General features: G+C 44.0%; 2 protein-coding genes across 2 annotated transcripts in view; one reads left to right on the forward strand and one right to left on the reverse strand.

Annotated features, from left to right (window-relative positions):
• Positions 1–22,084, forward strand: part of USH2A (usherin) — a 383,410-nt gene extending 361,326 nt beyond the window's left edge. The window contains exons 64-72 of the mRNA XM_082050056.1: positions 8,596–8,805; positions 10,578–10,816; positions 11,326–11,543; positions 13,405–13,581; positions 14,528–14,611; positions 16,307–16,551; positions 18,153–18,224; positions 18,685–18,918; positions 21,224–22,084. Of these exons, the coding sequence (XP_081906182.1) occupies positions 8,596–8,805; positions 10,578–10,816; positions 11,326–11,543; positions 13,405–13,581; positions 14,528–14,611; positions 16,307–16,551; positions 18,153–18,224; positions 18,685–18,918; positions 21,224–21,313 (1,569 nt within the window). The 3' untranslated portion in view covers positions 21,314–22,084. The remainder of the gene's footprint in view (positions 1–8,595; positions 8,806–10,577; positions 10,817–11,325; positions 11,544–13,404; positions 13,582–14,527; positions 14,612–16,306; positions 16,552–18,152; positions 18,225–18,684; positions 18,919–21,223) is intronic.
• A 133-nt stretch (positions 22,085–22,217) lies between these two features.
• The window catches only part of KCTD3 (potassium channel tetramerization domain containing 3), a 28,325-nt gene continuing 25,963 nt past the window's right edge, over positions 22,218–24,579 (reverse strand). Inside the window, exons 16-18 of the mRNA XM_082050057.1 lie at positions 24,359–24,543; positions 24,143–24,281; positions 22,218–23,469 (exon numbers count right to left, since the gene is read on the reverse strand). Coding sequence (XP_081906183.1) covers positions 22,890–23,469; positions 24,143–24,281; positions 24,359–24,543 — 904 coding nt within the window. The 3' untranslated portion in view covers positions 22,218–22,889. The remainder of the gene's footprint in view (positions 23,470–24,142; positions 24,282–24,358; positions 24,544–24,579) is intronic.

Raw genomic sequence — 24,579 nt, forward strand, 5'->3', positions numbered from 1 at the left:
TGTTGAGGTTTAATTTAATGAACTCTGACAGCTTCTTTGTATCTGAAGACAGTATTTTGGGAATCTGGTTTTTTGGTTTTGTTTTTGATTTGGCTGTTTGTTTGTTTGTTTGTTGTTGGTTTGGGGGGTTTTTGTGGAAACTTCAGCTGAATATTTAGGGCTTGAGAGTCTAAAAGTAAAAGTTGCACTTTCAAAAATGAAGTGACTTTAGCAGTTCATGCGGGTCAAAGGGACTATGCCCCCTAAATGCTTAGGTCACTTTTGTTCAAGGAAGTACTTTTATTCTTTAAGGGACAGATCTACACAAGCATGTTAGTACCTCCTAGGTTTCCGTGGGTTTTTAAGAGGTATTAAGGTGCCTACAGACCCATACTTGGAAATAATTCCTTAGATCTTTGAAATTCCTTCTATCCGTCTATTTGTATATTTAGATGTTTGCATTTTCTAGAGCATCTGGCCTTTTAGGTATTTGTTGGCATGCTGCCTGAGATCCTCAGCTGTATTAAACAGATGCAGTTGCATGATCTTCTGAAAAAAACCCACAAAAACAAACTCAATGAGTTTGCAAGTGTAATCTTTCGATTCCTGGAATCTTTCTGAAATAGAGTGTGTAGACCCTTCTCAAGAATCACTGAGGATGGTGTGCAGTGTTACCATATAGCAACCTGTAGAGTCAGATCCATTTTTTTCAGCTAAGGAAAGGCCCTTTTCAACAGAGACTTGTGGCATTTAGTGCTAATGTGCAGAGCAGAGCTGTCAGAGTATGGTGTGATTTCCATGCAAGAGCGATGTCACTCACCTACAATTGCGCTTAATTGTATGCTTAAGACTGCTTCTTTAGATTAATGGCTTAATGTCTTCCTGGTTTAGGACACATCCTTATTACCATTCGGCAGGCATGGAACATGTAAAATACAGAAAAGCAGGATTGTCCCTTTTCAGGAAGTTTTATGGCTCCCTGCAGAGGTTTATTCTCCTGGAGGACTGTCTGGTGCACAGAGACAGGGTCTGCAGCACTGAAGCTCTCTGCCTCCGACCGCTGCGGGAGGCACAGCATCCCTCTTGCTCGTGAAACGTGCTTCTCACACTCCAGTTGTTGCAGCCAAGCAAAGGGTCTAGGAAATACCCCAAGATACACTGCGGAAATTGTGGTTTTGGTCCTCCACCTTGGACTCTCAAAGAGTAAACAAATCATATTCTGACTTTGGAGAGATAAAGAGAAAAAAAAAAAAATGGTGCAAAGTCATAAAGACAGGAAGGACCTAACTACATGGAGTGATGAATATGTCAGCCCTCTTGGTCACTTTACAGAGATGACAAGAATGATACTTGGTTTACCAGCCTGTCCATCAAATCATTGGCTGAGCTGCCGTTTGTGATGCTTAATTACTGACAAACAGCTCAGTGACTTCTGCATCTTAAAATGGGGTGAAACTGGTTTTCTGACTGGCCAGTGATGGATAGTCACCCATTTGTAATATCCCTCATATATGGATTTTTGTCATTTTAGTTCACCCTTTCTTCCCATCTCCCTGACAGAAAGATACACTACAAAGTAGTAACATAAAATAAATGTAGCTCTTCATTGTGCTTTCTGCTTATTGTCCCCTCTTCATTTCGTTTGGAAGAATGATTTTTTCTTGAAAGGTTTGTTTTGCACTCTGCTTCTCAGTAAAGAGAGTTTCTCATACTACACCTTCATTAGGCTACCAGGCTTGATTTCAGCTTCTGAAAAGTAAAGCAGACATAACTATATTGTTTCACTGATGTAATGGTGGTACCTACTCTAAATACTCTTTGGCAGAACAACATGCTTACTCTCCCGTGGTAGAGAGTAGGCAGTAGAGAGAAGGGTCATTTGAAACCACACGATTTCTTTCATTAAGCTCCACTTCAAGCACTATGTTTCTGTCATCAAGGCCATCCTAAATTCAAGTGCATAAACAGTTAATCAGTGCAACAAACCTTGATTTTTTTCATTAAACTAAATACAGATATGAGACTGGATTTGTTGTCTTTCAAAATTACCAGTGAGGCTGTTACAGCAACCCTCTTGCAAGACCCTTCTTGGTAAATTGTGATTCTGACATATTCAAAACCATGGCAAGCTATCCTTTAAAAAGACATTAGTGTGAGTACCAGGGGAAAATATACTCCAGGGCTGTAGATGACTTGATGTGATTTCCTTGATTGTATCTTTTTATTTATGAGGCATAATTTATGACTGCTGGAAAGCAAACTAAAATGAATGATGACTAACTACAGCCAAAGTAATAAATCAGAAGTGGAGAAAGAAGCGGTGATTTTGATCGAATCTATTGAATTAGCTGTTGCCCTTAGCCATTACAGGTATTGGAAAGACCTTTTAATATCTGCTTATCTCTCTCATGGGAACTCGGTAAGTATCTCATTATATACCCATAGGAAACAAATTCTTTAATTTTCTACCTTTTAAAGTTTAACATGTTTACATCTCTCATTAATTACTGTTATACTATGTTGTATGAAATGAGCTTCCTTTTGAATTTGGTAATTTAGCTTAAGTCCCAAAGTGTTTGCCTGTTGCCTTTTCCTTTCCCTTCCCCAGAATGGGTATATTACTTCTATTATTAGCATTTGAACAGTGGAGATGAATGGCAATGTTAAGAGGCTCAAATTATCACAGTGCTAGAAGCCCGGACCTAAAATCTATGCCATTATATGTTTATGGCCTCCCTAAGGATGCTAACTGAATGCCAGAGATGGAAAAGTATGGATCTGAGGATGGACAATCAGAAATCACACATTTGTTTGCTACCTTTTTGTACCCCTGGTCATGAGTGAGTGCGATACTTTCTTTCCCTTGCCTTTGCTCTGTCCCCCGTAGACTGCAACCACTTCTGAAACTTTCTGCTTTGTGAATACCTGCCTGACACTGCAGCACCCAGATGTGAATACATTACCCTAATGCTGAACACTAGATTTTGGTAGACAGGCTCTGTGCTCTGAGCTGTGCTGATGTTGCATAAGCAACTCCAGATTACTCAAGCTGCACGTTGGTCATTTCTGATGAGAAGAAAGACTTGTGAAGGGTGTTGCAACTGATGGTGAGAGGGAGCTGCTCTGGTTTTCTCTCATTTTAACCAGCAAAGATTACGGTCTCTTCAATTTTCTTGCAGACTACTGTTTGAACACAACTAGAACTTGGGTCCTGTGGTTCTGAACTTACTGATGTCGTATCTTATATACCCCTAAAATGTCTTGCTATCTTGAAAAAGAATTACTCTATGAAAACTCTGCATTGATTTAAGTGTAGAGTTAGAAATTGGACAAATCTGAGTCAAGAAATCCAAAGCAAAGTCTCAAAGTAGCGCTGCATCTTTGCAACCTCCATGAAACAATTCCAGAAATAGTGGTACAAACCCTTCTCTGCTACCATTTGTCTCTCCTGGCATATGCCGAGTAGTACCAGCATTTAATTCTTTCTGGAAAGACCAGCAGTGACAGGTGTGTGCAGCCCATCGATGCCTTAAGGGCAGAGACCCAAGTCATACCTAACTCTTACACGCAGGAATAAAGAGTTATGTGCACCTGTGAAAGGGGTGGTTTGGTCTGACCTTGAGGTTCCCCAGAACCTACAGCACTACCTAACTGCCCTACAGCTCTAAGCAGCGCTCAGAGCCAAAGGTAGGCAGTGATTTACTAATGAGACTTTTTTAAAGGCAAACGGCTGTTTTCCGAGTGCCTGCAGGAGCTCAGTGCAAGCTGCTGCCACATACAGAACCCAGATCTTGTCCTTCACAGAGACAACTGTGGGGACTGCAGATTAACTGCCGTGCAGAGTGGTCTGATGCACAGTGTATATAGGATGTGGTGGGAGCCAGGAGTCATGGCTGGTCGGCAGTCAGCTGTTTGGCTTGCTCTCCTCTCTGCTGATTTCCTTCAAGCAGGAAGGGTGAGCAGCATCTGGCCACCATGCAAAGCAGGGGGTCCCAGCTGTCCCTGGCCTGGGAAGTCAGCAGAAGCTGAGGACTGCTGCCTTCAGATATGGAAGCTACTGCCAGCCAGTCCACCCTTCTGCCTTGCCATGCTTCAGCAGAAGCAAATGAGACCTCTCCAGTAAGGGAGAGTTTCTCAGTCTCCATGGGCTGTGTCTGTCTGAGGCTCCCCTTTGCAGGAGCAGAGAGGATTCCTGCTTGGGGTCGTCCAGGTGGACCCCTGTGTTTGCAGCCTTAATGCCTGTCAAGTTGTTTGAGCCAGGTCTGAGATATGAGTGCTGTGAGCTGGCAGGCGTTCTCGCAGGTACAACATCCCCTGCCAAACTGCTGCTTAGCCAGCTATGGTTGTGCTTCTTCAAGTAATCAGTCATGTGATCAAGGGATTGCTTCTTTGTTTTGGGGTATTTTTGGCCATGCACTGTGTTTTCTGCTTCAATCCTGGACTATCTTTGTCCTTTGAGGGAGGTTAATTTGAGTGCTTTATTTTGGCAAGTTCTTTGCCTTCCCTCTTTCATCATGGTGAGGCCACAGCTTTTCTTCTTCTACTGCCTTTCCTGTGCTGCAGCATTGGAGGAGCGGTGGAAGCATATATGCAGCTGTTTCCCTCAGTTCCCATTAGTACCTCCTGTATGGAGTAAATACCTTCACATATGATCTCAATTTAATGAAATATGAGGTTTTTTAGTTTAAAACATAGCTTCCTTGGTAAGCACCTGGCATTTTGAGAGTGTTGCAGCAGATGAACCTGTGTGGCTTAGGGTTGAAGTAAGTCATCTACTGGGCTTCTTCCACTGTCACAATCTACAACACCATAATTTTTTTGCTTCTAAGCCTGAGGACCATTGTGATTTTATTGCCCTTTATGGGAGGAGTTGTTACTCAGCTTTACTAAGCTCAAACAGGCTGGGCTCACTGTGATAAGGCTCTGGCCGCCTTCTCAGCACTTCTCTTCCTGCTCCTTATAGTTTTTGACCCTTCTTGCTGTCCCGATGGACCTTCAGGTTGTGCTGTAACCATTTTGAGTAATAGCTGATCCCCAGTTTCTTCCAGGAGCAGAGATCTGTGAAGGCTCAGTTATGATGGGAAAAAAAAAAGCTTAGTTACTTGTAACTGGAATTCTTCAGTCCTCCAAATATACGGTCTCTGAAGAGGTTTCCCCTCTCTCTCACTCTGGCTCCACTTCAAAGTGCAGTCTGGGCCAGGGGCCAGCAGATTGATAAAGCATTTTAAATGGTAACCCATGTGGCTGATTTCGGAGCCCTCTCCTGGCTTTTTTGGGACAGTGCAGTCATTAACAGCAGCACATCTTTTATCAGGGTGCTGAGCTGCGCACCATGATGTCAGACTTAATGCTTTTGGAGGCACTATGTTCAGAAAACCAAGTTATAAGAAACTTTTGTTGGCTTTCTGCTGTCTGTGTTTTGCCATTCAATACATCCCCAAGATGTTATTGCTTTTTGTTTGCCCCACATTCCTCTTTTATATACACTGCTGCCTATTAAGCTCTTTACATTTCTATATGAATGCAGCTAAATATTTTCTGGTACTGATTATATCATACTTTAGAAGGAATTTCTGTGAGCCCAAAAAGCTTTTTACAAAAGTCCAAACCATGGAATTTCAATTTAACCAGGCTAACCAGGCAACAGCTTTAATCCATTATCATTTTGTGGCTACTTTTTGAGAAGCCGTAACCAAACTTCTGATTTTAACTGGCACTCCTCATTGTGGCTTCTGCTGCCATGCTGCCCCATTTCTTCATGCAAAGAAGTGGCTAAACATCAGCATTTCCATCTGCATTCAGTCCTGGGCACTTACTGTTCCAAGTCTCCAGACACTGCCCAGGATTTATTTGGATGGCGATTCTGAAAGGGAAATATTTTTCTACCCATCCATCCTTTTACAGATGGTTGAGCAGAAGCAGAGGAAGTTAAGGGAATCCAGCTTAAGTCCATGTAAATCCAGAATTTAGACCCTCAGAAGTCCTGTTTAGCTGTCACGGCTGTCTCAGAAGCTGGCGTTTCACAGACACCGAGAGGTTTTCTGGTGGAAACATGTCTTGGCAGGGCTGAGTAGCTGGTGTCAGTCTAGAAGGCATGCTCAGAGCACGCCTGTCCGTCAGAATCACACACATGCAGCCATGACCTTGGCCTTCTTTCAAGAAGGACAGGCATGTGGTGGCTGGTGGATGGAGTGCAACATCAGCCTCCTCCCACCTCCCTCACCTCCCTGAGGAAGGGCTGGCTTGGGGAAACATCTTTGCTCCCACGTGCTCATGCTCTGCACAGTCAACCTTGATTTCATTGTGTTCATGCACAGTAAGACTGCCCCAAAGAGAACACGGGGAGCACCCCAAGTACAAAGATGGGTCATCTACTTGGGCATCCCCACTCTGGAGGGCAGCAGGCTTGACTCCCTCCATTGGAGCATGTGGTTGAACCTAAATTGCCTGCCTTCTGGTGGAGTCCCTTTAACCACTTAATCTGTAGTATGAAAGGAGCATCCCCTTTTCTCTTGTTCTAAGATAGTGTTTTGAAAGAAAGAGCCCTTGTTTGTCTGAAATAACCCTTGTTTTCTAACAGACAAGGAGTAGGCACCTATGATAGGAGAGGGATCCATGGAGGAAGGTGTCTCCATCCAACTCTCAGTGAGGTATCTGCTTCCCAAGTGAGCTGCATCTCTCTCTTCTCTAAAGTTCCTCAGGGGTCCCATTCTGAGGCTGAATTCCTGTGCTACACAGAAAGCCTCTGTTCCTAAATCACCACCTTCAGTTTTGCTGTGGGCTGCTTGCTCAGCAGGTCAGGTCCGACACTGTTACGCTCTGTGCTCATTAAGGCCACAGCCTGCATATAACTGGTGTGTTTGAACTCGTGTGAACACTGAGTTGATGCTGCTCTTTCCATATGTGGCTTATTATCTCCACAAAGAAATATGCCCCTCGAAATGAACAACTGTGGGCAAATCTTTGTAGCAGCTGGGACTGAACTGAGATAGAGGGTTTGACCTACTGCAGTAAAGTGAACAGAGTTTGACTTTATGAAAAGTTCACAACGGAGATAAATTACTGATTTCACTGAAAATGAAAGTGCTTTGGCTGCGCTTTTTATTGTAGGGCATCATCTGCACTTAAGTAGTGTTTCATTGGATGGTGCTATGTGTTACTGATGGAATGAGGCGGTCACTTTGGGTTTGTAATTGGCAGAACCACAGTCTTCAAAGCCACTGTTGTAGTTTTTGGCCTTTTTCCTTCCTCAGGCCCTTTGTGAAGTGTCCTGTGGTCTTGGAACTTAATATTGCAAGCTGGAAGGACTCCAGGGTCAGTTTTGAAGACCTCTTTTTTTTTTTTTTTAAAGCACAGTCCCACCATCCACTTCTCCAGGACCTCTGCCCAAAGCAGATCATATAAGAACATGTTTTACTATAGTTAGAACTGCTCGACATGAAAGCTTACTAAGGAATACTTATACTAAAAATCGCTCAGACAGTCCTCTTGTATTGCCATTTAGATCTATCATTCTGATTGATCACTATGTGGTTGGCTAATATTGAGCCTAATTTAACCCTATACGCTCACACATCCATCTATTCTGTCTATTGTACCTGACATTCTACAAATTACTTACTCATGCAAATGACGACCTAAGGCAACCTTTTATGATATTCGTGTTTAATTATACAAATGGTTTTTGATAAATAAGATTATACATCCTTCCATATGTTTATTCACTCCTTGATGAAAGCAAAATTTAATTTTCATGCAGATTTGTTGGATAGTGTGTTTAATAAGTGCTGAGTTTTATGTAGTCTGCAGATCACCCCGGTTTTGGGAAGCTGACAAAATCAGTAGGCATAGTTCATAGAGACATGTGGCTTTTAATCAGGTCTAATTCAAGCTGCTGAATTTTGAAATCTTGGAACTGAAGCCATTGCCTTTGTGCTCATGCAATAAAGCAAATGTTGTGAAAATAAATGAGATGCTGACTTACCTATACTTTGCAATAGGCTTTATTTATATTGTGGGTTACCGAAAATGTGATTGATATATTAATATTTTTAGAGAAGGATGTTCCCGTATAACTTTCCGGTTTTTAGAGTAACTAGAGTTTGTCTTGTGTGATTCAGTCAAGGTGAACGTAACTTCAGTGTCACACGGTGCTAGGCTGAATTAATTTGGGCTGCTTGAATACATGAAGGAAATGTGTAGAAGGGAGAAACTGGCAGGACTACGTATCAATATTTTTGTTCAGGTATCTTTGAAAACATTATCACTGTTGATCACAGCTTCTCAAGGAGCCATCTTTGCGTGCTATGACACAGACGGCGGTGGGAATTCAGGGTTTGGGGATCAGGTATGAAGACACAGGAACACACACTGTCTGAGGCATGAAATCTGCTCCTTTTCCCTAAATGTAGCAGTAGGAAACATTCCCCTCTTCTGTTAGAAAGTCACTGGGTTGACACAGGTGCTCAGCGACAGTCAAGAGACATTTTGCATGGGTGTCATTGCACTACATTTTTCTCAGTGTCAGTACGGCTGCAGCAATACCCCTGGATAACCACGGATGTTTTGTAGGCTTGAGTCCTTCGCTAAGAGTTTCTCTGTTTCTGTGTGCTGAAGGTGTGGTCAGTAAACTCAGCAGGCCGGACGCCGAGCAGCTGGTCCCGCTGCCGGACAGGCCCTGCGCCTCCCGAGGGCCTGGGAGCTCCCCTCTTCGGCACGGTGGCGTCCACAGTGGCCGTGGTGAACATCAACCCCCCTCTTAAGCCAAATGGGGTGGTCAGTATCTACAGGCTGTTTTCTAACGATACCAGAGGGACTGATGTGGTGGTGAGTACTGTCAACGCTGTTTCTGTACTTCCATTTGAGCCTGTGTTTTCTAGTTTTAACAATCTTATTTTCTTATAAGCTGCTATTGTTGGTTGCAGACTGTCTTCCTTTCCTGGACTCCCGTTGCTAAGTGCTCTGCAGTGCTCTCTTTTTGGCCAAAGAACCACCAGCTCTTTGACTCATCTAAATGTGCTTTGCAAGGAACTAACTTAATCATGAAACACTTCTCAGGTGTTGCTTGCTGCGGGAATCAGCAGTATTGTTCAGGTGTAGCTAAGCATCCAAACAGAATACTTCCAGACAGCTCCCGCCAGTACAAACAGTAGAGGCAGAAACTGCAGCCATTAGGAAGTGATTTTATGCTTTGGATGGCTTCCCTCAAAAATCTTTCTTGCTATTAATAAGTATTTAATGGTAAAGCACTGAAGAATAGTGCAAGTAGCCCAGCAACTTCTTCTGTGTTTGGTGTCTCAGCCTAGACATCATTAGGTGTTCAGAAATGACCATTCTCAGCTTAGGAAACCTTCGGGGCTTCATTAGTTATAAAACAGGGAGATGTAGGGAAAGGTTAGGGCTCTGGAAGGTGCTTGGAACAGTTACCACCAAACCAATGCAAAATATTGGAATATTTTTTGTCTGTAGCCTTATCTGTTTGTTTTTTTACACACGGGTAAATATTTGTATGGGGTTTATTTCCCTTGACCCATCTTTCTCAGCATGTAAGTGCTAGGGACCCCTTCTAAGGTCCTCAGTCTGGTCTGTGAGCTTAAGCTGCCTACCAATTGCATGTTACACAGTTATTCCTTCCAGTGCGATTGGCTGTGTCCATGTCTGATTCAGCCAGTTCACCTCATTGGTGCCACCACAGCCCTCCATTTCCATCCCCTCACACCTGCCGTGCTGCTGGCTCCGCCATCAAAAAGTATTAAGTGCTCTCCTTTGCTTCCTTGACTTTTTCCTTCCCATTTTTTGCCACTCTACTAAATCATGTTCTGCCAAATGGGATCAGATTTTGTCCCTCATTGGAGTTTTCTACATATTTTTATTTCTTTGGCTTAAGAAGCTATACCCACAAATGACTATAGCAATGATGTGAAGTGGCAGTTCCTGTGAGTGGTTTCAGAACAAGGGCACCATTTCCTTTGCCAGAACTGCCACATCTCTCTTGCTGAGCGTAGGGGAGTTTCCTAACAAGCTCACTCAGCACTATGGCTGTTTGAATGCAAAGCAGCATCATGTTCCCCCTCAACTTAGAGATACCTACTAGTGAGGACATTCTCCCACCTGTGAGTAAACTGACCCACCACACACATTTGTATCACTCTGCCCAACACTGTCTCCTGTATCTATGTTGAAGAAGGTTGTGAGATACACATGAGTATTTGCTAGCACAATTATCATGGAGCTATTTTGCATATTAATCTCTTTTTGCTTCAGTACCACTTATACCAGAGTTTCTCCGTGAAGGTTTTCTATTTCTCTGTTCCTGAGAATGACATTTGAAATTTGATATACACTGGTCACAGCTCAACTCAGGACATCTGTGGGGCCACTGATGGCATGGTCTTTTCCTTTGAACAATGCCCTTTAACTTCGTAGTGGGAGAAAAATGAATGCAGACTTCTTAGTACACAGCAGCTGCATTAATGTCAGACTTAAAGGACATACAGAACCTTGTGTCTGTCTTCTTCTGGAGTTAATTCACCTCCGTAACCCTTATTTAGTACTTGTGGTGCTTGAAGCTGTGACAAGTTCCTTCTTAATTTTTATAGCTGTCAGAAGGGACTGCCACCCAGCAAACTATACATGGTCTAAAACCTTTCACCACATACTCCATTGGTGTGGAGGCTTGCACCTGTTTCAACTGTTGCAGCAAAGGACCCATGGCCCAAATCACCACACAGCCAGCTCCACCCTCAGAGCAGCCTCCCCCGCAGATCCGCACCGTGACCTCCAGGAACGCCTCTTTCCAGTGGAGCGCGCCTCAGTCACCCAACGGCATTGTCACCAGGTAGGAGCTGCCACCCAGCTGAACATGCCCACCTCAGCCAGGGGTGGTAGCAGAACGATTTTCCTGGACGTGGGCTGGAATTGCAGGACTAAAAGCATTGGAAGGTTGTGACAGCCATGCTGCTCCTTCCCAGTGTTGGTGGGGAAGTCCTGTGTGGCCTAAATGCCACCTGAGAGGTGTTGTGAGTGGAGGTAATTGCCTGACAGCTGTGGCTGCACAGCCAAAAAGTTGTGAGATTAACTGGCAGCGAAAAGACAGCTGCATCTTGTAATTACGAAGGCAAATCCTGATTTGCAGAAGTGAACAGCAAGGTAACAGGCTTCAACAGTTTCACTGTGTGACTGCTTGTTGGCATCTTAGAGTTGGGGCCAAAATCTCCAAGGGAGAAACTGGGATGAGGTCCATTCTCTTCTCTGATAGCCAGACATACAGCAATTAGGATGAAATGTATGTTTGGTCCTTACACTATTAGGGCTCTTGATTAATTGAAATCTCAACTTTGTTGCCAGCTATGAGCTCCATGTGTATATGGCTTGTCCCCTGAACCTACAGCCAGCAGTGAAGGCTTGCAGTCCTGGCCCAACTGAGGTGAAGTATACAGGAAAAGGACAGAGTGCCAACGTGTCCAACCTGGAGCCTTACACGACCTACAACCTGCGAGTTGTGTCTTACAACTCTGTTGGCAGCAGTGCCTCGGAATGGATTGGTTTCACTACAGAAAAAGAGCGTGAGTATGACAAATGGTTCACTGATCACCAACGCTCACTTCTGATGAACAGGGCTGCATAGCACCAAATGACTTCTCCACCTCTGTGAAAGCTGATGTCCTCAGAAACCTGCTCTTCTGGTCACTGTGACTCTGCTGCCCATTCATTGAAATTCTGCTCTGGGGCTTGACTGCTCATTCCTTCAAAAATAATTCTTTGCTCATCACCTGAGATCACATCCTCTGTCTCAGGAGCCTGGAAAGCTTTTATTTTACTGAGAATGGGCAGAAAAGCTGCAGAACATAAAATGTTCAAGTATTACCAGAAGAGTGAGGTGTAGTAATAAATAATCCCTAAGTAAAGCGGAGACCTTGAGGGAGGCCTGGTGATTCTTTTCAGGAACAATCTTACTATCCTAATTCATGCCAGATTTCTGTCAAGGCTCGTGAGAGTTTTCCATGGATGTCATCTGAATGATTGGATCCTTGTTGACAATGAAGTAAGCATTTGTTGCTACCCATCTAACCATCACAGGCAATACTTGAAGGCCGTGTGGTGGTCTGCACAGAAATTTAACGTGCAGGACCTGCGCCTACAGTCAGAATAGATTTTGCCATCAAAACTGAATTTGTAGTAGTCTAACATCAGCTTTTATTAAAAAGATCTATAGTGCTGTAGCCAGAGTCATTCCATAACAGATGAGATTGGCATTTCACCTCAGCCTGCCCAGTCAGGGCAAAGAGGATGTTCACTTTTTATCATACAGTCTCGTGTCAGGGTTTCAGAATCAGCTTTCTAAAAATCCCTTTTATGTCACTTGGTAGTTCTGCCTAGTAATTACTAAAAATCTATCGGCTACATCCTTAGCTGAAAATTTCAGGTAGAACAGCCCCAGATTTTCTTTAATGTCACCACTGGGGGGAAAAAAAAAAAAAGTCCTTATCTCTACAGCTGTGTTTTATTACATTGAAAGCTAAAAGGCTAGAACATGATAATGAACTTTTAAATGGATAAAATTCATAATGAACTGGTCGGACATATAGAACACAGGGGTTTGAAAGCCATTTTTAACCCCTGCATCCCCTGGGTCTGCAGCCCTTCTCTTTCAGTCTTGCTTTTCTCACCTTGCTGACCTCTTCACACCGGGTCTCCTGAGTCCCTCTGAATGCCTCCTTCCCCTTGCCTGGAAGGTTTGCTTTAGTGACAGGGAGCAATTAGCAGCAAACTGCAGCTGGACAAGAAGCTTTCTTATGAACAAACCAGCATGTGGTGGGCGCATGGCTTAATGGCAAAACCACAAGAAAGGGCCACCTCAAACTTCAATGAAGTCTTTTGTCAGCAAGCTGTTGAGCCTAACTGATGAACTCTTCCTCCCTGAAGTGAGTTCTGGGTTTCTTTCCTCTCTGCCTGCTGTCTGCTCTTGGTTTGCTGAAACCCCATGTTTTCATGTATGTGTGTGTGTCTGTGTTAAGAGATCATCTTGGGCAATTTCTTGGGGCTTCCAGAAGAGTTCCTTAGCAGTTCAGTTCCCACAGCCCGGCATGCTGCAGCTGAACTTGCAGAACCTCCGGTGACTCCCTGTCCCCCACCTTAAGCTAGAATTCAATTTATACAGTTTTAGTGTCTGTACCATGTACAGAAAGGCAAAGGAAAGGAGTTCTAGGTCTTTGTTTTAAAGATAGGAGATATTTCTGCTTTCTCAGTGTAGAGGCTGGCATGCTACAGCAGCTTTCTTGTTTCCCCATGTACCCTCCCTACTCACACACACGTATATGAGAGAGGGAGGGAGCATGTGTGACAGAGAGCTTGTATCATGCAGAGTCTTCTTCTCTGCGCTGTATAACTCAGTCATGCCTGTTGGCTTTTTTCCTTCTTTCACAGCACCTCGGTACATGGCTCCATTCTCCGTTGTCAGCAATTTATCTACCATCCACATAGACTGGAGCCGCACTTTTGTCCTGAATGGCCGCCTGAAGGAGTACGCGTTAACTGAGAGCGGGCAGCGCATCTACAGTGGGTTTGATACGGAGCTCTATTTGCCAAGGACGTCTGACAAAAGTCAGTTTTAATTTCCTGTAGCTTTCTCTCTGTGAAAGGCTCTTGTGGTATATTAATGTTATTGCGTGCCAAATATAAGAAAAACTCTCCATACCCATCCCAAGCTAAGAGCACAGGAGTGTACTACAGAGACACTAAGATATATCTAGGCAGATGCTTGAAACAAAAATCCTTGGAGCTGAGCTTCCTCTCAATCTTGTTGCCTGTCTGGGTGAGACTGTTCTGACTCCTTGTGAGGGCCAAGTTTTCCCAAATCCTGGAGCTGCATTGCAGTTTCACCCTTCAGGGCTGCACTCTGGGAAATGAATGGAAATCTTCAGCTTCAGAATAGGCTGCAGCCTGCATTTTTTTAAAAAACAAAACTAAGTCAATAGCTCTTGGAATCAGCCATGTGTTGAAATTTAGTTTCTCTTTCAACAATTTGCAGTCTTTAAAATAAAAGGAAACTCTGTAAATGGGGGGGGGGGGGGAAGAAAAAATCTGTTTTTAAGTTGTTGGGGGCTTTGTATTTTAAAGGATTTTGTCATTTATTTTTCACTTTCCTGCAATAGTGCTAATAATTTTTTTACTTAAACATTCTTGACATTTTTATATCAGCCATTAACAGAATATGAGGAATTTAGAACAAAATTATGAATAAATTGGAAGTTGACAGCTACATGTCATTGGAAGAGGGAGGACTGGGTGGTGAAAGAGGAACATATTTTGTAGCAACATCATAGTGGGAACTACCTGTGATCTGCCATTGTTCATAGTTTGTAAGTTCAACAGCCATGTGTAAGGGATCATGAGGCTCTGATCTGGGTCTCAAGTGGGTTATGATGTGCTATGCCTGTCTGGCTTTTCTCAAACCTGGACATCTCTACTGGTGGATTATGGTGACAAAGCGGCATCTAAAGAATTCTGATTTCTCCTGCTGACAGTATTTTATAACCTTTTTGCCCAGCCTTTTTGTTTCAAGTGACCTGCATCACCGATGAAGGGAGTGCCGTGACACCGGTCATCAAGTACAACACTGCAGATGGAGTTGGTAAATATGTGACGCAATTACCTAGCATCTATTCATTTAATGTGTTTGTGGTAGAAATGTGCTATGTTGTGCATGCCAGACAGGATGGCCCCTCACTGAAGGATCAGGGGATCCCTTCGTGCCTTAGGGTATGAAGTATGTAGATAACATGCCTTTTTTTTTTGCCATGGATGGATTTCTGCTCCTTTCCATCATGATCAGCTTCAGATCCTCTTTTCATATGTGTAATAGTTTTTTCTTGTATTTTTACATAATTATATTGCTCAAAAATGTAGTGGTTTTGCCTCCTGAATGGAATCTGCTCTGTTCCAGATTTTATTTCCAAATTAACACTGTATCAAACTCTAATCCTGTCCTCCCGCAGTACTCCTCAGTTTGACAATGAAAATACACATCCTCTCTCCTCTCTGCATCCCACCCACCCCAGCAATGGGCACCTGCCTGCTCCTTTCAAATGAGCAACCAGCCAGTCTCTGCAGTTTTACCTGGGGTGTGTTCCCCTAACCAGTCCACAAGAATGTCATAAGAGACACCATAAGGACCCCGTTTATAACACCTTCTCTTCCTCTTCTGTCCATGAGGCCTTTGCTTGTTTTGTGGAAGCGAAGGAGTTTGCTGTGATGAAATTCCATAGAGTCGTTGTCCATTGAGTAGTAGACACCAATAAAAAGTTTCAGGATTTTATCTCCTTAGTTTTCTGGGAAGCAAAGCTCAGCTCAAACCATTTCAAACTGACATACTGGTTTTAATTCATTTATTTATTTTTTGAGTTGCATCTTCTTCAGCTTCTTAAAAGAGATGGGCCTTGTCTTTGCAATTATGCTTTACACTGCATTGCCCTTATATTCCTTTTCACGCTCTCACTCCATCCTCCTGCAGAATTTCAGGCAAGGCTGCTGTAAAGGCATTATAAAATGTTCCCAGTTATTTTACATCCATCACCTTCCACAGTCTGCTCCTTTTTTTCTTTTGGTTGCTGCTTGTAGCCAGAGTGTGCTGCAAACTTCATCAGCACTGCAGGCAACTTGCAGCAGAGACTTGCAAGCAAAGGTGATGGAAAATCCTTAGCAAAGAGTCTAGATATGCATGTAGGTTTGCAAATAACCAGGAAATCCTGTCACTGAGATTTCTTATGCTTGTGTTGTGTATGAGCAAAGCCAACTGAGTGGCTGTTTCTCTCTAACAGGTGGGGGAAGAAGCAATGAAGTGTTTCTTCTTGCTTGCTTTTATATTAATTTATTACTCATTTCAGCTCAGTCTTCCTCCCTCTCTCTTTTTAACTGCACAGGCCTGCCACTGCACAGTGCTGGAGAGAATGTCCTCTGTCTGTATGACATGCTCTGAAATTACCGTAGTCATTTCCACTCTTCAAGGTTACTTGGAGAACCCTTTTTTTTCTCGCATTCCACCTCCACTGCCTCCCTTCTCAAGAGCTGCTGATGCAGTGGTGATTTCCAGCCTGAGCAGCAATGCCAGAACTTTAAGCAGGGTCTCTTGAGGGTAGTAAGCTTTTTATTATAGCCCTCTAGCATATTGAACCATTATGCCACCTTGAACATAAGTGCAAATAAGCACATGACGACAAAATTACTTAAATTTCTGCCTAATTTATTAGCGAGGAAAGGGATAGCATATTGTTAAACGCTTTCTGAAATAACATTCCCTTTCTCCCCTAATCCCTCTTGATTTTTACAGGCCTGATCTTGACAACACCTGGAGAGAAGGACAAAGCGGAGTCCAAACGTGTAAAATTCTACAATGAGTTGTGGTTTGCAGTGCTGATGGTAGTTCTAGGTTTGATCATCTTGGCTATTCTTCTCTCCTTGATCCTTCAAAGGAAAGTCCACAAGCAACCCTATGCACGAGACAGACCTCCTTTAGTTCCACTTCAGAAAAGAACATCACCAATGAGTGTGTATTCATCAGGTGAAATCCATCCGGTACGTTTGGTAAAATGCAATTTTCCCTGTTCATCATGTTATACTTTTATCTGTACTGCCCTAAACATACGCAGTTTTTCTTCCTCCTTCCACCATTTTGTTGCACTCAAGGCTACCAAGTGAAGGCTGTTCAGTGTAGGAAAAGGGCTGTCTGGTGTACCTATGTGGGCACAGAGAGCCACGCTCAGTCCAAAAAGAGAGTTCTATGGCATCTGGTCTGCAAGCCCTGAAATGCTTCTGATGCCTAAGACAAACTTTGGGTCTGGAGTCACAGAAAATGCAAAGCTATTGATGTCACCTGATGTTAACTGACATCTGCAACAGAGGTGAAATGCCTCAGCATGCTGTGACAACATAGGTGATAAAAATGTGCTTTTCAGATGAATCTTTCACATGTTCCCAACTATCTGTTGTGGATGGGTAACCAGGCTATGCCTGATGGTCTTTGTCAGGCATCCGTGAAATGTGCCTGCAAAAAGCAGGACTTATGGAGTGGCTGTTTCTTTCTGGGATCCACCCACCACACAGCTGGACTGCTCTAGGATGAGCTGCGTGCCAGGAAGGTTTGGAGGACAGCGAGTGAAACCTGGGGACCTTCACAAAACGTGTGTGTGCATCTGTGCACACAGAGCTACAGCAGGACCACCGGAGGGGTGGGAGGAGGACTGCTGGGGAATGATAAAAAGGAAGGCCTTGCATCATTTTTATTATTAAAAGATACAATTCTGTAACAAAATGGATAAAGAACATGTTCTACCATGTAGCAGAGTAGTAGTGCTGCCCTACCCTTTGAGGGAAAGCAAGACAAAAGGAATATGAAAATTGGTATGAGACTGAGAATGGGAGCAGCGGTGCCTTCCATTTCCATGCTTCTTCCCAGGCACAGATCGTGAGATGATTCTTCTTGTCACTTCTCAGCTTCTTTTTCCTGTGAGTGCCATCAAGCAGGATAGTGACTCCTGCATCCTTCACGCATTCTGTTCCTTCTTGTCTCTGTGCCAAGAAGCTGCATCTGTGCCTTGACGAAGGAGCTCTTGGAAACAATGGGATTTCCAGTGTGCCCCTTCTCCTGGCAAAGGCTAGGAGCATAAGAAACTTCTTTTTTTTTTTTGGTCTCATGGTTTTGATTCTGTTTCTGCTACAGTCTGTCATGTTGTGTTGTTACTCTTGACTTTAAAATGCCTTTGCTATTGGCATGCCTGCACAATTCCTTTCCATGTTCCTGCCCCTTCTTTTCTTTGACACTCCCCCCCCCCTTTTTTTTTTTCCATAAGCTCATGGACTTTCTTAATAGAAAGGAGGATTGTACAGTGCATCAGTTGAAGGACTTAGAGTAGTTGGATCTACTATGAAGTAGCATAATTGCTTGTGTTTTACAATTGTCAGCGAGGTCATGTGGCAAACAGTTCTGGCTGCCCATGTGGTACTTACTAAAAGTTAAATCGTGCATCATCTTTGCCCGTTCCCCTACTGCCCCGCACCCTGCTACGTTCCTCCCCTTCACAGAGCTGCAGCTAATTCACACCATCCATAAGGAATGGACCATACCCACATCGCACCCTGTCTGCCCTAATGCTTTTCCTCCTTCTCTTTCATCTCAGTTCGAGACCATTGCTGACACATCCGATTCATCAAGCAGCGTCACTCTCAAAAGTTACACAATGCACTTTGAGGTAGAGTTGTTAGCTTGCGGAGTTGCAAGATGTGTGATGTGCCAGCTGCATAAAGGCATCTCACATTGCATGTTTCTCCTGGTGGGTGAATGTCTATTCCCTGGTCATGCTAACTCAAAAAAAAAGGAAGTCTGCTGACATCCCCTTGCTGTGCAAGTCTGGACTAGCATTCTGGTAGCCCAAAATCTTTGAACTTCTGCCTGTTGACTACTTTTTTAAAAAAATTAGGGGTATATGGTTTGTTTTTTTCTTTCCTTTTAAATGATATGATTGTCCTACAATGGGGAAAGGTCCCTTTTTTTTTTTTTTTTTTTTAATTTTCTTCTGTTTGTTTATAGCTGTGCATGATTTTTTTGAAGCATGGGTTTCTCTATTCCACTCTTACGTTGGTGTTTTTCAGATAAAGTGTTTGATGCCACGGCCTTTATTTTTGATTTATTAGTTTGCATCTTCCTTGTAGGGGCTGGCAGATACAAAAATTCCAGGAGCCGGTTCTCCCACAAGCAACCGCAGTTTCCGTATTGCATCTGGGGCAAGGAGACCAAGCCAGAGCCAGCTAAGTCGCACATATTCCCAAGCCTCCCTTCATCGCAGTGTCAGCCAGCTGCTCAACCTCTATGACAAAAAGTCTCTTGTTGAAGAATCACCTTGGGATGCCATTATTCGCAATCATCGCACTGCTGGCCGTGGCTTGGTAAGGACTCCTGTTCCTCTGTGATGTTGTTGTGTGTCAGCTGCTAGTGATTCGTCTGTTCTGTTAGGATCATGAGAAGGTCTAAATATCTAAAGCTGCTGGAGATGCAGCCAAAAGACCCAGGAGGACATGGTCAGAGGTTAAATCCTCAAAATCCTTCCTGCCTGCTGCTGTCTTCTGGAGATGCAGGTGATCATACACTGCTCTTATGTGAGGGGATGGGGGCTCTACATGCACCTGTCCATGGTTTCTATCGAACTAGTAACTCCATGGCCTAGCAGAGATATGCACCATGAAGAACTCCCTTCTATTTGGTCAAAACTCACAGGCTTGTCTCTGCATGCATTTCAGCAAAAGTACACGTGTGAGGAGGGACTTCTTGCCATCCTTCACACAATCAATGCCAGAAGCAGGAGCTTTTGTTCCTCTTCTGTGACCTTGGACTCAATTGCTGAGAAGACCTGCTATCTGGACTCTGCTCAATTGACGCAGAGATATGTGAATGCTCAGATCTTCTGGCATTCGTGACAAATGACTTTCCTACTCTGCTTACGTGGGACTAGGAGGTTGGGGAGGGGCAGGCAGAGTATCTGTCTTTTCATATAGGACAGGACAGGATTGGCCAGTGTCACCAGCAAGGACCCAAACACACAGTTATAAGAAGTTACACTTCTCAAGTCAAGGACAATGGCAACTTCCCTTCCTGTTTGCCACCAGGAAACAAGCTTTTCAACCTCCACTCCCCCCAGCTTCCACCATTCCCTGAGCAAATGTGTGGGAAGGGATTCAGGGGCCAGCAAGTTACAAGTGTTTGCTCCCAGAAAAAGCTGACTAATAAGGTTCCTAAAAAGCTGACAGATGGGGTGAAAGACATGTGAGGTGGTAGTAACAAAGTTAGATGGAGTGTGCAGCTACCATTGAGTGGATCTTGTCCAAAATGCAAAGTGAACTGGAGAAGAATGGTCTGGCACACAAATCCAGGCAGCTTCCTTGGGCTTTCACCTTCAGCACACCAAATGGCTAAAAGGGCTGGGACGTATAGGCATGCAAGGGTGTTGCTGCTGTACCTGCTTAGCCCCCTAGGGCAGGACCAAGGAAGCTGATAAGGCTTAAATAAGAAGACAGGCAAAACCCCTCAAGGTACCGGTTAATCTTCCAGCCCTCGCTCTGCAGCCCATGGACTGCCTGAGTCAGTGGTGGTGTGGCTCAGCCTCATTTCTGAGAGCCATCACAACCTCATGATTTAATTCCTTGGAGACTATTGGCCCAACTATGCTGTACCTCCATACCATCTCTCATTAGCCAAAAGCAGGGCTTCCTGACAGTAAGGAAGCTCTTTCTGTATCTGCTTATCTTGTGCTATCACCATTATTTGGTTTAATTGGTTTAATTTGGTTTAATATGCTGGGTGTTGGTTATGTTGGAACTGGTTTACAGAGTAGTCCAATGAGTTTCAGAAGTGATAGGAGCAGGAGAAACACTTTATCTCACTTTTGGTGGCAAACAAGCCTGAGAGCATGACCTCGGCTGTTTTTTAGAATCAGTGGCTATATATACAAAGCCAGGCTCTGTACATTGCTTTATGTTGCCCTGAACCTAAATTCTCTGCTCCTGTGTTGCTCAGCTACTCTCCTGCAAACAAGCCTCCTGCAATGCTTTTCACTCAATTCTTCCCTTTAGTACACTCAGTAGCGTAGGACTGTCAGCAAATTTTGTTCATGCCTTTTTCCATCTTGCAAATTAATATACTGAATGAAGTGGCCCAGGACACGCATCTGCAGTAACACTGCTGGCGATCTTTTTATGCTATGGAAATGGTTTATTTCTCTTCTGCTTTCAACTCTTTCTCTGGCTCAGTGCATTAGCATGAGTACAGCTGGAAGAAGCTTAGACCCTCCTTCAGAGGCCTCAAGAACAAAAATCTTACTCAAACCACAGGTGACAGAGTTGTTATACAAAACAAAAACATAAACGTGTTGTCTTTTCATCTCTCCAAGTTCCCCATCACACAGCAACAAACACTTGTATTTACCATTTGTCAGATATATATAGTAATTGATTTTTTTTTTTTAACTAATTGCTTACTATGAAAATCTACTTGGTTTGGATTCTGGTGCTTGAATGCATTAGTGTCTTCCTTCATGCTAGTAAGAATGGGAAAACATGTAGAGAGAAACTTTTATCTATTTATCTATTTCAGAATCACTTTTTAGAGGGTGAGAGGAAAGGGAAATAAAGGAATCACCTTTAGTCTGGTATGACTTTGGCTTACATGTATTTTTTTTTCTTTCCCCCCTCCTAACAGTATGTAGATGAAGAAGATCTTGTGAGTGTCATCAAAGGCTTCAGCACAGTCACCAAGGAGCACACCACATTCACAGACACCCACCTCTGAAGAACACAACCACCTTCTCTAGAAAATGCAAAGAGGGTGACTTGCCAAAAGCAGCCTGCATGGCCTTTGGGGGAGGGGATATGGCTATTGCTTCCCCACCCCATGGCCATTAGTTAAAATATAAAACCGTTTGTTTGGAAGGGATGGGGTGGGGGTAAGTTGGCATTTATTTCCACCATCACTTTAAACGTGTAGTAAAAACTGTGTGCTAGCACTGACCTCTCAGAAATGTAAGAGAACAGTTTGAAAATCCCCAAGTCATGCAGTAGTAGCAGACTGTGAAGGCAGAAGCTCTCATCTCTGTTTCTCATCCAATTTTCACAGTCGAAGAGGGTTGTGGGGGTGGGAGGGAGGGCAGCGTGTTTGGTAAAGAAAAGTGTTTTACCCATCCAAAGACCAGCATGTGGCTAACAGGGACCTTCGTGGCAGGATAGTTGTGTCTTTTCCTGGCCTGACAAAGCTCCACCACAAAATTGTCTTCATGCACAGGTGAATAAACAGCAAGTGAAGGAATTCTTACGGAGTTGCTTTAAACTTTGCATTCTCTCCCTCCTTCTTTCCCCCGCCTCTCAGCTCAAGTTAAAAAAAAAAAAAAAGCCATTAATTAATGTTTAATTCCAAGCATGCTTTTCAGAGGTAGCAAACCTCCTGACCCACTCCCTATTAAGCATTTGCTGTCACAGCCTTCCCTTTTGCTTATGTATTACTAATCTACAGGCAATAAAATTTGTTCACCACCCACAGTAAACTAGGAGCAAACAGCAAGCACCCAGTGCAACACAGGTAGGAAATACCATGTCAAGGCACTTGTAATTGAGAATTATTATATTATACCATGACAGTAAACCTACTCGCATATTAGTCTCCATCCTTTTTCTGAAGAAAGTGACAAGGAAGCCCTCAAGAGACTGCCACTTCTGTGTATTCTGCCAAGCATATTTTTATGCATACTCTCAGTCACAATCAGCAAAGCCCATCATCTTACACCATACATTTTCAGAAAGTACAAGCAACACTCCTCTGGCCATTTATTTGGACTAAGAGGCAAAGTAGTGTGCTATTTTGAACAGCTTCCTCCTTAACCTGCACAAAACATTTCAGATTTCAAACAGCAGCATACAGAACAAGGATCCCATTTGTAACACAAGATGACCGAGGCAGCCCTGTGAATTAGGCAAAATCCAGCCAAGAGAGCTGCAGCTCTGCAGCACAGCGTGTGGCTGTGTCTGAAAGGCATCTTCCACTGAGCAACCAAGCATTCCTTTAGCACCCTCTCTTCCCCCAAATCAAAAATAATCACAACATACCACATGCTTGACCACGTTTACACCAGAATGCACAACAATATTTTGGACCAAGTACCGTACTACATTTTGGAGCATTACATAAAGCCACACATTGATGTGGACAACTCTTCAAAGGTTTGGCAGCAGCCAGGTACTTTCTCATAACCTTACAACTTTCATTGTGGGTATTAAAGCAAAGCTGCATTCAAGAAACGACCCACAACACATAGTGTTATGCCTGTTACCAGCCAGAGGGCATCTGCACCTCATCTTTGCCACCAGTCACATGTTCACAAGCCATAGTCTTGGCAGGATGAGTCATTTTTCCGGTGACGTGGTGAAGCAGATGTCTTCGTAGGAGATGGAGAAGCCGCAGCAGGTACTTCAGGCCCACCTTCGACCAGGACTGGTACAGATGCCAGGAGAGGCACTTTCTTCCTTCCCAGGAAGCCAGCTCCTTCAAACCCCATTTTCTTTTTGCTTTCTGCTTTGGCTTCACTCTCTTCTTCTGGTCCTCTTCTTTTGAGATCCAGAGAACTCTCTGGCAGACGGTGAACCTCTGTGCTGCAGCACCCACCTGCATCTGTCATGCCTGTGCCTCGTGCTTCAAGCGCTGTTGTCAGGACTGCCTTCCTCTCAGCAGCACTGCCCTCCGCTGTTGCCTTCCTGGCCTCTGCCTGGCTTGAATTCCCATTTGCAGCTGCCTTTTCTGTTGGGCTTTTGCTGGGTAAGTTAAAAGCCTGGAAGTCCCGGTAGCTGTGAAAGCTCTCCGTCCGCCTTGCTCTTGCCAATAAGGGGCTTTCTCTGTACGGCCGCACAGAACCGTACGTGGCTGTTTCATGGATTGTTTCGTGGTGCTGCAATTGGAGGCTTCAAAAGAGAAAAACAACGATGGATGAGAAGAGCAGATGACAGGTTGAGAAGAGCAATCAGTTCACAGAATCACAGAATGTTAGGGGTTGGAAGGGACCTCAAAAGATCATCTAGTCCCATCCCCCCGCCAGAGCAGGAACACCCAGATGAGGTTACACAGGAATGTGTCCAGGCGGGTTTTGAATGTCTCCAGAGAAAGACTCCACAATCCCCCTGGGCAGCCTGTTCCAGTGCTCTGGCACCCTCACTGTAAATAAGTTTCTTCTCATATATAAGTGGAACCTCCTGTATTCCAGTTTGTACTCATTGTCCCTTGTCCTGTCATTGGTTGTCACTGAGAAGAGCCTGGCTCCATCCTCGTGACACTCACCCTTTACATATCTATAAACAGTTCTTCTGCACATTCTGCTCCCACTCACCACTGCAGCTCCCACTAAAATAGCATTATACTCATCACAACCCCCACACAAGCGCTTCTAGATCACTTACTTCAGATTCTCATAGGATATTTTAATCTGCACACATATAAACCAAAAGAAATCAAGTTCAAGACTCTTAGAAGATGCATTCTGGGCCTCAGCTACAGTGTTCAGGTCACCAAATCCCTCTTTGTTTACCTCAAGGGTAAAATGTTTGGTGTCTGCAGCCGGTGCCACCCTTGGTGAATTACCTGGAATTAGATTCCCGAAGCCGGTTTGGCTGAACAACTGAGGTGGCAGGACTAATGTTGGGTGTGGCGCAGCGAGACGTACTCAAGTCACACTGGTCAAGCAACTTGAGCAGCTCTTCCTCTGTGGGGCCGCCAACATCTGAAAGAGACAACTCTTAGTGCTCTCCATTTACCATAGTCATGCAAGCATGAGGACAGAAAAAGAACACAACTTACCTTTGTCTTCACTCTTATTAACCATGTCCATAGCTGTGGTCAGGTCCCACATCTGGATGCTGCCATTTGAATGACCCGTGAAGAGGTAGCGGCGCGGCCGGGAGCCCATTCTGCTGGATCCTTCACATTCTCGCACAGTAAATGACGAGATGGTAGTGCAGTCCACTGCCTGGATCTCGCAGATCCTACGGGAAGAGAAACCGCAAGTTACCACAACAATT

This window comes from Streptopelia decaocto (genome assembly GCF_964273445.1).
Source record: "Streptopelia decaocto genome assembly, chromosome: 3".
NCBI lineage: Eukaryota > Metazoa > Chordata > Aves > Columbiformes > Columbidae > Streptopelia > Streptopelia decaocto.